The 11,835-nt window shown below is 42.2% G+C and overlaps 2 protein-coding genes across 3 annotated transcripts; both read right to left on the bottom strand.

The window, feature by feature from the left end:
• Nucleotides 1-33: 33 nt before the first annotated feature.
• On the bottom strand, nt 34-615 carry LOC308512617 (protein ARMCX6-like; the record flags this gene model as incomplete). The annotated part of the gene is made up of 1 exon (XM_081115525.1): nt 34-615. One exon carries the CDS (start codon nt 613-615, stop codon nt 34-36), a length of 582 nt encoding a protein of 193 aa, XP_080971651.1.
• A 7,715-nt stretch (nt 616-8,330) lies between these two features.
• LOC308512618 (armadillo repeat-containing X-linked protein 1-like) lies at nt 8,331-11,797 on the bottom strand. 2 transcript variants are annotated; one of them, XM_081115526.1, is made up of 3 exons: nt 11,363-11,797; nt 10,484-10,598; nt 8,331-10,239 (listed from the first exon to the last, which is right to left on the bottom strand). In XM_081115526.1, the coding sequence occupies exon 3, from the start codon at nt 10,090-10,092 to the stop codon at nt 8,725-8,727; it is 1,368 nt and encodes a 455-aa protein (XP_080971652.1). In that variant the 5' UTR covers nt 10,093-10,239; nt 10,484-10,598; nt 11,363-11,797; the 3' UTR covers nt 8,331-8,724. The 2 variants fall into 2 exon arrangements, with proteins under 2 accessions (XP_080971652.1, XP_080971653.1); XM_081115527.1 differs by lacking the exon at nt 10,484-10,598 and having other exon boundaries at nt 11,363-11,424.
• Nucleotides 11,798-11,835: the final 38 nt, after the last annotated feature.

Genomic DNA, 11,835 nt, shown 5'->3' with positions numbered 1-11,835 from the left:
TAGATTTGGTCCCATTCTGTTTGGGATGGTCTTTTAAGAGGCCAGGGTGTCCGGCAGAACCTGTCCGTTTCCGTTCCTGATAAAGAGGGACATGAATGAGAACAGCATTTGGGGACCCAGCAATTCCCCTGCCAAGACTGGTTTTTCAGACAAACCCATCAACTGTTTCAAAACATGAACCTCAGCACATCCACTTCCCTCTGATATCAAAGGAAACCTCGGGTCTGAAACGGATTTGGCAAGCATGTTATTAATAACTGTCATGCTTATTAACAAATTTAATCCGGCCTGCTGCAGAAATGAGTTGCAGCAATGTGACACAGTTTCCCGACACACTTCACTGATGGACATCTTAATCTGGCCCTGATTTTCCACGCTGGCACTCTCGTTATCCAGGGCACATAAAGCCTGCTTCACGGTGGGGTGGGGAGTGGGGATCGTGTTTCCAACAATGGAGAGGCTGGACAAATGACTATTGATATTGTGGCTGAATGAAAAACCAGCATCCTCGGGCTGAGCAAACATTTTTCCCTGAATGAAAGGACCCTTGGAGAGGCCAAGAGCACAACTGAAAATTTTAAATGGCTTATGCTTCACAAAAAATGTTATTTCCATTAGGCAAATGGTGATTCTTCTTTACTGAGGTCATGTTCCTTTGGAGAAGCCTTGAATTCTTACTGCCTGCAGTTGATTTCCGCCTCATTCCCAGGATTGCCTTTTCCTGTATCTTTGACTAAGGTCCAGAGCTCTTGCCTATACTCAACCCTGTCTGAACCTCTCTATTTTTCTCTGTTGTTTGTTTGTTTGTTTTTTCTTTGTCCGGCTGTACCCTCTCATGATTAGCGGGTGAACACCAGCAACTTCTAGCCCTGACCTCCAGACGTGCTTTCACAAAATAACTAATTTGTGTATATCCCACATCTATGACAAGTCAAAAAATGTTCCTACACTTGAATCGTCCATCTAGTTGTGATATTCTAGTAAGGAGATATTTGAACCATCTTTTCCTGTACACAAACTGCACTATCTGCAATCCAAGATGGAACTAGGGGCAATGCAAACATATAAAGCTTTGATCTGAGTCTCCACAGATACACATGTCAAAACTCAGGTTACAAGGGTATCAGTATCTCTCTTTTTTTGTTTAGGGTCTTAATTTAAAAATGTTTTTAGTCTGCTTTTTTCCTACCTTATTGTTTTCTCAGGAATATAACATTTGATTTTTCCCTTCACCAAAGTGAGAGGGGAGGAGAAAAAAAGTCTGGGAGAGGGAGAAGCTCATTTGCTTCTAGATCCTATATTCTGACTCAGAAATGCCTCCTGGATATCGCACTGTGTGGAGCACTTTCCTTTCTTCTTTCCCTAGAACTATGTCTGCTGGTAGACAGACAAGAGAGAATGGAGATTAGGAGAAGTACATATGTCCCCTCTCTTTAGAGTGAGAACTCTAGTTTTCAAATATCTTCCATTTATGCCCTGGCTGGTTTGGCTAAGTGGATAGAGCATTTGCCTTCAGACTGAAGGGTCTTTTGTTTGATTCCTGTCAAGGGTACATACTGTACTTTGGTTGCAGGCTTGATCTTAGGCCGGGTTGGGGCACATGTAGGAAGCAACCAATTGATCTCTCTCTCTCTCTCTCTCTCTCTCTCTCTCTCTCTCTCTCTCTCCCTTCTTCCCTCCCTTCCTCCCTCCTTCCCTCCCTTTCACTCTCTCCAAATATCTCCCATCTATCTCAGGCACACTTCCAGCCACTTTTACTACCCCTCCTTGCCCCCACAAATGACCATCTTTTCAATTCCCCTGCCCCTACTCATTCTCTTGACGTGTATCTCTTCCCTTAAAGCCTCACTTTTCTGTTCCACCCCTCATTTGTGTCCCAAAGATATTGAAGCCCCCCACAAAAAAAAATTAATTAGCATTAACTAAGGCTTAGTGGATAAGCGGGTTCTGATTTTTGTGCTTGCCTCTACCACCCCCTTGTGACCAATTCAGGTCTTACATTTCTTTGAAGAAACCAGTTTCTACTAAAAAAAAAAAAAAAAAAAAAAAAATCCCTTGATCTTCTTCTTCCTTTTCCTTGAGTTGTGCCGCCCCCTACAGACAGCAAACAATCAAATAGAGAATGGTTGGTGAACATTTAGTGCTGGGGGGTAGGTCAAAGTTCTTACTTTTTACTGATTCAGGACTCTGTTAAAGGATTCTCACCTCTCACTCCCAGATCCCAACATCAGCTCTCCCCCTACCCCATTTATAAAACTAAGATGAACTGGTGGGAAGCCTGCATATGTAGGGAAAGCTGACTCTGCCCCTTCAAGCCTCTGCTCCCAATTCCACTCTTACCCCACACTGAGAGCAATGTTCACTCTCACACCAAATTGCACACAACCAGAACAATGTTTTCCTTTTCTACTTGGCTACAAATACATCTCTCTAAGGTCAATAAAGAGCTGATGGCTGGACAGAAAGAGAGAGAGAGAGAGAGAGAGAGAGAGAGAGAGAGAGAGAGAGAGAGAGAGAAGGAAGGAAGGAAGGAAGGAAGGAAGGAAGGAAGGAAGGAAGGAAGGAAGGAAGGAAGGAAGGAAGAAAGAAAGAAAGAAAGAAAGAAAGAAAGAAAGAAAGAAAGAAAGAAAGAAAGAAAGAAAGAAAGAAAGAAAGACCTCTCCACAATTCTTGGTCACCTGAGAAACATATTATCAATGGGCTATGGCCCCCATATTCCCCTCCCTCTAGCAGTGATGCAAGAGTGTACCAGCCTCTCTCCCTTCTCCCCAGTGCAACAGACTTGTCATTCATTGTTTTCTATGCCGGTGCTAGAAACCAAAAGATAATGCATTTTCACTAGTATTTCTATTTGTACTTCGTTGTCTTCTCCTAGAAAACAGGGAAACATCCCACCTCTTCATTTCTCCACATGTCAGCTACTAATATCCATCATCTTTCTCAGAACCACGAGAAAGCAGGTTTCATGAAATAAAGCATGGAGAAAGTGAAATTTTAAATATTTACTAGCATGTATTGCCTCTGCTCATTTTTCTTTGAAATACTGGCTTTAAAATATATATTTGTAAATGCTTTTCTGTGTATGAGAAGTTTTGTGGAATGATGTTTGCCAAAATGTTATCACTAGTTATTTCTGATAGCTTCATGTCTAAACAACAGTAACATCACCCAGGTATCAGGAATGTTGTAAAAATTGATGAGATTGCATTGAAGAAGCATTTTCAGTTCTTAGAGGTAAACAAAGACCCCATTTCTCAGAGGATTTATTTCTTTTTTAATTTTGTTTTATTGCTTAAAGTATTACAAATAGTATTACATATGTCTCCTTTTCCCCCGCCCCCCTTGACCTTCCCCCGACCTCCCCTACCCCCCAGTGTCTTGTGTCCATTGGTTATGCTTATATTCATGCATACAAGTCCTTCGGTTGATCTCTTATTCACCCCCCCCCGCCCCGCCCGCTCAACCCTCCCCGGCCTTCCCGCTGTATTTTGACAGTCTGTTCGATGCTGCTCTGCCTCTGTATCTATTATTGTTCATAAGTTTATAATGGTCTTTATTATCCATGAATGAGTGAGATCATGTGGTATTTTTCCTTCATTGACTGGCTTATTTCCCTTAGCATAATGCTCTCCAGTTCCATCCATGCCGTTGCAAATGGTAAGAATTCCTTCTTTTTCACAGCAGCATAGTATTCCATTGTGTAGATGTACCGCAGTTTTCTAATCCACTCATCTGCTGATGGGCACTTAGGCTGTTTCCAAATCTTAGCTATGGTGAATTGTGCTGCTATGAACACAAGGGTGCATATATCCAGAGGATTTATTTCAATAGTTTATTAAATTCCATGAGGCCAACGGGTACACATAAAGGTGCTCAACATTACTAATCACCAGGAAAATGCAAATAAAAACCACAATGAAATATCACCTCACACCTTTTATGATGGGTATCATCAAGAAGGCAAGAGCCCGGCTGGTGTGGCTCAGTGGTTGAGTGTCAACCTCTGAACCAGCAGGTCACCATTCAATTCCCTGTCAGGGCATATGCCCAAGTTGCAGGCTTGATCCCCAGTGTGGGGTATGCAGAAGGCAACCAATCAATGATTCTCTCTCATCATCAATGTTTCTATCACTCTCTCCCTCTCTCTTCCTTTCTGAAATAAATAAAAATATATTTTTTTAAAAAAAAGGCAAGAAATAACAAGTATTGGCTTGGATATGGGGAAAGGGAATTCTTGTGCATTGGTTGGAATGTAAATTGCCATAGCTATTATGGAAAACAACATATAGCTTCTTCAAAAAATTTTTAAAATAGCCCTGGCTGGTTTAACTCAGTGATTAAAGCATTGGCCCATGGACCTAAGGGTCAGAGGTCTGATTCCCTATCAAGGACAGGTACCTTGGTTGCACGTTCCCCACCCCTGGTAGGGGTGCATGAGAGAGGCAGCCAATCAATGTGTCTCTCTCGAGTTGACCTCTCTATGTATCTATCTCTCCTCTTCCCCCACCCTGCTCCCTTCCCTCTACACTCTTTAGAAATCAATGAAAAAATACCCTTTGGTGAGGATTAAAAATATATATTTTAATAGAGCTACCAAAAGATCCAGCAATTCCACTTCTGTGTATATGTCTAAAGGAAAGGAAATGAGGATCTCAAAGAGATATCTGCATCCCCATGTTTCATTTCAGCATTACTCACAATAGCCAAGACATGGAAACAACCTAAGTGTTCATCAATGGATGAATGGATAAATAAGATGCGGTGTATGTATACAATTGAATGTTATTAGGCCATAAGAAAAAGGGAACCCTGCTGTTTGGGACAACTTGGATGAAACTTGAGGGCATAATGCTAAGTAAAATAAGACAGAGAAAGATAAATACTGTATGATAACACTTATATGTTGAATCTAAAAAAGCCAAACTCAGAGAAAAAGAGATCAGATGTGGGGGCATGTTGGGGAGATATCGGTTAAAGGCTATAAACTTACAGTTATAGGATTAACAAGTGCTGGGGATATAATGTGCAGCATGGTGATTACAGCTCATATTATATACTTGAAAGTTGCTAAGAGAGTAGATATTAAATGTTCTCACACACCCCCAAAATTGTAATTATGTGACAGGATAGAGGTGGTAGCTAATGCTATGGTGGTAATAATTTTGCAATATAGAAATGTGTCGAATTAATAGGTTGTATACATTAAACTTACAGCAATATGTCAATTATATCTCAATAAATCTGGGGGAAATGCCACTAGTGTATGGCAAAATGACACCTTAGAAAAAGGAAAACCAAAAATTACCTACCTTCTCTTTTAGCTAATTAAGGTTGTTCATTTGCCCGGCTGCAGTGACTCAGTGATTGAGTGTCAACCTATGAACCAGGAGGTCACAGTTCAATTCTGGTCAGGGCACATGCCCGGGTTGTAGGCTTGATCCCCAGTGGGGTGGGTGCAGGAGGCAGCTGATCAGTGATCCTCTCTCTTCATTGATGTTTCTATCACTCTCTCCCTCTCCCTTCCTTTCTGAAATCAATAAAAATGTTTTGTTTTGTTTGTTTGTTTTTAAAAAAAAGGTTGTTCACTTTTATTTATTAACTATGTTCCAGCACTATTTTAGCATTTTATAAACATTGCCTCATTTAATCATATGATATAAGGACTCATTATCCACATCTTGACAACTATCATTTTAACACATTTCCCTTTTTGGTCTAAAAAATTTTCCACTCAGTATGTGCTCCAAACAAATCTATATAAGCCCTACTCATCCTCCCATTATATCTAGCATCTCTTTAATTTCATTTATAACCTAGGCTGCAATGAACATTTTTCTTTCCCAACAATTAAACCAAAAAATCACCATACAGAGTGTCTGAAAATGTATACATACTTTAAATGATTATAAAGTTAATATTTATTAACATACAGTTCATTTTCAAAATGGAGTGAGTTATCAGCTGTTAAAGTATGTATACATTTTTGGGGATGTTCTATATATTACAGATGAGAAAATAAAGATGACGAAAAAGATTAGAATATTACATTCATGCATTATCCTATTACTTATAGCCACTCTTTACTATATAGCCTTTCAGAAATTTTAATGCATGTAAATGTTTTATATTTCCTTTAAAAATATACTATGTATACAGTCATTAACTGGCTTTTCCACTTAAGATTATAGACTAAGCCCTGGCCAGCATGCTCAATGGTTAGAGCATTGGCCTGGGCACCAGAAGGTCTCTGGTTGATTCCAGTCTAGGGCACATACCTGGGTTGCAGGTCCATTCCCCGAGTGGGAGGCAATGATTCAATATGTCTCTGTCACATGGGTGTTTCTCTTTCTCTCCCTCCTTCGCTCTCCCCTCCCTCCCTCCCTCCCTCCTTCCTTCCCTCTCCTCCCCTTTCCCTTCCACTCTCTCTAAAAATCAGTGGAAAAAATAACCTCATTTCTCGGATGAGGATTAAAAGAAAAAAAGATCATACACTGAACTTTTTCAAAGTAAATGAGAGTAAATGTTCATCAATGTTTTCAAGAGCCGCACAACGTTTCAATGTGTACACATATCCAAATTTATTTAATCAAGTGCCTCTTTGGAGACACTTGGCTCATTCACAATTTTTCACACTTCACACTTTCATACAAGCCAATTATTTGGTTATTTCCCAAGGATAAATTTTTTTATAATGATATTGGAAATAATACTTTATTCCAAGCCTGTGATTCAGAGGATCGTGTAAAGAAGTTACTCTAATCTAAAGGTCTCCGCACAGTGGAACACACCTGGTGACTCCAGATGACAGACAGGCCTCTGAGCAGCCACGCCTTAGGAGGCCTGCAGAGGGCATAGACCAGGTCTACAACAGCATCTGCTGCAGTACCATCATGGGGGAGATTCTGGAACATTTCTTCATTTTTGTAGGGCTGCTAGTGTGCTTGGTCCACCAGGTAAAGTGGGTGAGATTCTCCAAATGTATTTTTCTGCATCTTTTCCCTTTGAGAGCAAAGATGTAACTCTAAGGATAAATGTCTACCAGTGGAATTACTGGATCAAAGAGCATGCAAATCTTGAGGGCTTCTGAAACATGTGTCCAAGTGCACCTTGTACCAGTGTATGTTCCCACCAGCATACTTTGAGAGTGCCCCTCCCCTCATACTCTTACCACTCTCTAGGTTGGGAGAGAGGTGGATAGTCTTCAATATGAATGCCAACAGCTCTCTCGATGGTTCCTGCCTCAACCAACCTTATAAAAGAAATCTGATAAAAGCAATAAAAATTATTATTTCTGCTATTACATTTTCTTATTTCAAAGTAGTAACTAATCCTTGCTCAGTGGTTAGAGTGTCAGCCCTCCTGCCAAAGTGTCTCCGGTTCGATTCCCTGTCAAGGGCATGTACCTGGGTTGCAGGTTCCATCCCTGGCCCCAGTCAGGGAGGCACCTGGTCGATGTGTTTCTCTCACATCGATGTTCCTCTCTGTCCCTCTATCTCCCTCCCTTCCAAAAGAAGAGGAAAAAAATAGTAACTAATGTATTCACGTATATAAAAAACAGAATTAATCAAGAAAGAGTTCCTTTTCCTATCAAATGTCTCAAGACTCTAAAATTGTCCCTCCCTGTAGTCCCCAGAATAGGTCCCAGCACTTCTTCATTCAAAGGGTCTCTCACTTGCTTCCTCTCATCATTCCCATGACCAGCAGTGACATTTCAGACTTTCATCATCTTGTACTTGGACTATGGTGGTAACTTCCTAACTGGTGTTCCAATCTTCAGTGGCTGCTCCTGTCCCCTCCCCAACTCAGACCCATCCTGCACCAAAACAGCCACATTATTTCCTTTCATACTGTCATTCCCAGGGTCATGAAAGGTTTTCGTGTCATCCAGGGTTGGATGGAGTAATATGCAAACACCTCAGTGTAGCAACCAGGGACCCTCCACGAATGCGACTCACTCCAACTGCTCAACTGTATTTCTCACCACTCCCTCTTCCACACTTTGTACTCAGGCAAGGCCAGCCTTCTCTCTGGAGCAGCATTCCCACCTCCATGCCTTTCTTCCCACCATTCCTTCCTCCTCCAATGCCCTTCTGTCCTGTTTTTATCCTATCCTTCAAGCCCAGCTTACTTAAGCTTCCTCTCCTCTTAAAACTTTCCCTGTGCTCTGTTACCTGCAAAACTTTCTACCACCTCTAAGCACTAATAGGAAGCAGCTGGCCATGATGAATGGCTCCTGGTTTTGTTAATAACTTTTTGTTTCCATGCATCTTGCCTTCTCAAATACACAAAAAACTTAAGAACATGATAAATTTCTTTTTTCTTTTTTTTTTGCTGGTTAAAACACATAACTTTATTGATAAAACACAAGTCTAAGATTAACAAATATAAACCAATACAAAAGTGTAGGTTATTTATGATTAGTTTGCTGTCACTTTAGATAAAGAGTAAAAATATCTCAATCTAGGTAGCAAGATGGAATCAACTAAGTGCTTTGTCTGTACAAGCTTTAGTATTCACTTGGCATCCTTAAAACGGTCCAGCCTAAAACCAACCATCACAGCCAGCATTACTGTTGACTTGTGATATTCATTGTTCCAAAATAGCGGCTGAAAGTATCTCTATGCCATATAAGCACAGTGAAAAACAAAGAATTTGCAAAATGTATTGTTCCCAAGTAAAAACTTAAAAAACATATCTCAATTATTATTTCAGACAGACCTCTGATTAGAGTTTGGTCAATACTTTGAGAACTTTTACTTTCACCACCAGATCACTGTGATTTGCTAATGCTTTGATTTTTTTAACACACACCCCAGATTCTTTAAATAAGAAAAAAAGTGAACTTCTGCTAAACTCTTTCCTGGAGAATGCAAGCCCTTCATTGTTTATGTTATCATTTATATTCTCAAATAGGGTTAGGACATTAAGAAGAATCTCTCTGTCCCATTCTTTATTAAAGAGGGAAATCAATTCTGATGGTACTTTACAACTGACCAGCTCTCTTGTCAAGGCTGGATTTTCAGTAAAGTTTATAAGTAGTTTCATAATCTGAATCTTGGTGAAGTAATTTCCCAGGAATAACAAAGCAAAAAAGTCTGGAAAAGAATAGGAAAGCAAATGTTGGTAATGATTAGTCACAGTCATGTTGGTTAGCAGTCTTAGTCCAGCCATCTGCACAGCTGAGTCCAAGCAACAAATCATGGTGTCATCACACACTTGACTGATATACGTCTTAATCTTGCCCTGATTTTCAGCATTCACACTCAAGTTATTAAGAGCATTGTAAGCCTTTTCTCTAATAATGGGATCTTTCGTTTTTATCAGTTTTGCAATAATTGGGAGACCACCCAATTCACGAATGGCATTTTGGTTAAATGAATATGCTGCATTGTTACCGAGAGTGACCAAGGCTACTTCTTGAATAAAAGGATCATTTGTTCTTTCTAGGATGTTAAGGACCTTTTGAAGGTCTGTAGTGCCTAAAATATCATCAATTTTATAGGGAAAGTTGAACTTGCCCCTGCGAACAGGCCATGTTGTAGCTGGAGTCCTGGTGCTCTTAGCTCGGACCTTTCCCTTGGACTTTCCACATGCCCTGTTCCTAGCCCTAGCCCCACTCCTGGTGGGGTGGCAGCCTCCACCCCTGCCTCCTGGGCAGGGTAAACTCGATGCAAAAGTCCTAGTCCCAGAGATGGTACCCAACCTGGCCCCTTTGCCTGTCTTTGCACTTGCCTGTTCCTTCAGCGTGCTGAAAAGGGCCTTGGCCTTGGCCTCTAGGCCACCTCCTCTCTGGGTTCCTGAGTGGACTCCCACTTTTATATCTGGACCACTCTTGAGTTCCATGCCCACTTCAGCTTTGGTTTTTGAGTCACCCTGAAATCTAGCTCTGCTCCCCACCACAGTATTAGCTTTCTCAGCCTCCACCCCAATTTCTGTAATATCACTAGATTCCTCATCTTCGTCATCATCATTGTTGTTCCAGATTTTCTCGCTGTCATCTCTTCCCCAGGTCAGTCTGTATACGCAGTAGCAGGCGCCAGCCCCTATCACCACACCAGCAGCCACACAACCAGCCTCCCGAGTTCGACCCATACTGGAGCAAATGTCTAAGCCGAATGCCTGAGCCGAATTTTTAACCCAGGCAGAGCAGGCTTGCTGTGGCTCAGAATTATCTGAAGCCTGGATGGAATCTTTAGCTATAGCTGGCAGGCTCTTCAGCAACTGCAGATACAGCAGCACCTAGGAAAGAAGGAAAGACTTGAGGCTTCAGTCTCCTCCTTTTATGCCTTTGCATGCAGACAGACTAAACTAGGGGCAGACAAAGGAATGGGGACATGACAGGGTCTCAGGGCTAGATCACTGATCCCTTTCTTACACAGGGAAGTTAATTTTGAAAAATTTCCCCACCTCCAGATTCTCCAACCTCATGGTCAATTTACCTCACCCCAGTTCATTCCATTTAAGGATCTAATCAGTTCTCTACCTCCTCTGCCCTTCCAGGTGTCCTGGGGGTAGTGGCACTTCCACATACACCTACACAGGTTCAGACAGTTTCTTCCTTTTCCTTCTTGCCTGGAAGTGCACTGTATTCTGCAAACCTGCAAACATAAGGGGTGGGGAGGGGATTGCTGAGAGCTTACCTAGGTCATAGGTACCTCTCTGGAATCCCTGGCCCTAGTAGGAGTAGAGCAGTATTTCCCACCTAGTTATGCTCCTCTCCTCACAGTGCTTTGAAATTCATTAGCTCACCCACTCGCCTCCTCTGATCTCTGATCTCCTCCAATCCTCCACCCCACCCCCACCCCTGAAAATCACTTCCTCCAAAGGTAATGACACACATTCCCTTCCCTAACAAAATCAATGGGGGTGGATTGAGAATGTCTAGAAGCCAGACAAGGGTAAAATGAACAAAAGTCTGGAATTTCACCCTTGCCTCTGCTACCCCCACCATCTCAAAGGTACCAAGACACTCCTACTCAACCCATTATGCCAATTTCACTGTTCCAGAGGAATTTCCTTCATCCTTCAACTCAGTTTCTGCCTCCACCAAACCTAAGGACTAACAGCTCTGGGACTGAGTGCGTGATGGGCAGACCAATACCAGTTACTTTTTGTACTCCAAAAAGTAATTTGGAAAAAGGTCTTCCCTACCCCCACCCCAGAATTCTTGTGACACCCTCCCCCTTCCAACCACTTCTTTCTCAGTTTTATACCAGCAGAGAACTTTATTTTGTAAACTCTGAAATGGTATAAAGAGGCAGAAAGGAGGGGGATGCAGACGAGGCCCACTGGAGTTTGCAGTCTCCACCATTCTCCACCCCAAGAGCCCTCAAACAGTGCCAGCATCCTCACTCTGACCTACTTGTTTCTGGACAATGTTCCTCTTCTTCCTGCTTCTGGGTCGGATTGACCTTCAGGCACAACAAGATCCACAGACGCAGACTGGCGACTTGGCAGAGATGGATGGCTAGCAGACAGAACAGCACTTCAGAAAGTCCCAATACCAGCTTTTACAAATTCAAGGTCCTGGTAGTCAAATAGATTTTAACTTCTGTTTTCTCATCCTACCCCCACTTCTCAGGACCTCTCAGACATCAGCCCTCTTCCTGCATGACATGCACCCATGCCCTGCCCCAGCCCCCCCCCCCCCACTCGCATCGGATGGCCATTTTCCGAGCAAAAACCACACCCCTTTGAAACAACTGGAAAGAAGGCGGGGGGGGGGGGGGGGGGGGGAGAGAGTATGGAAAACCTGCGGAAAGACCATTCCCCTCCCTGATGCATTCCCACCCCTCCCCCCTAAAGACACCAATTTTTACGAAAGGCTGTCACATC

Source organism: Myotis nattereri, assembly GCF_964212035.1.
Source record: "Myotis nattereri genome assembly, contig: HAP1_SCAFFOLD_393, whole genome shotgun sequence".
In the NCBI taxonomy this organism is placed as follows: Eukaryota; Metazoa; Chordata; class Mammalia; order Chiroptera; family Vespertilionidae; genus Myotis; species Myotis nattereri.
The sequence above is the reverse complement of the archived record's forward strand: the minus strand, read 5'-3'. Positions and strand labels throughout refer to the sequence as shown.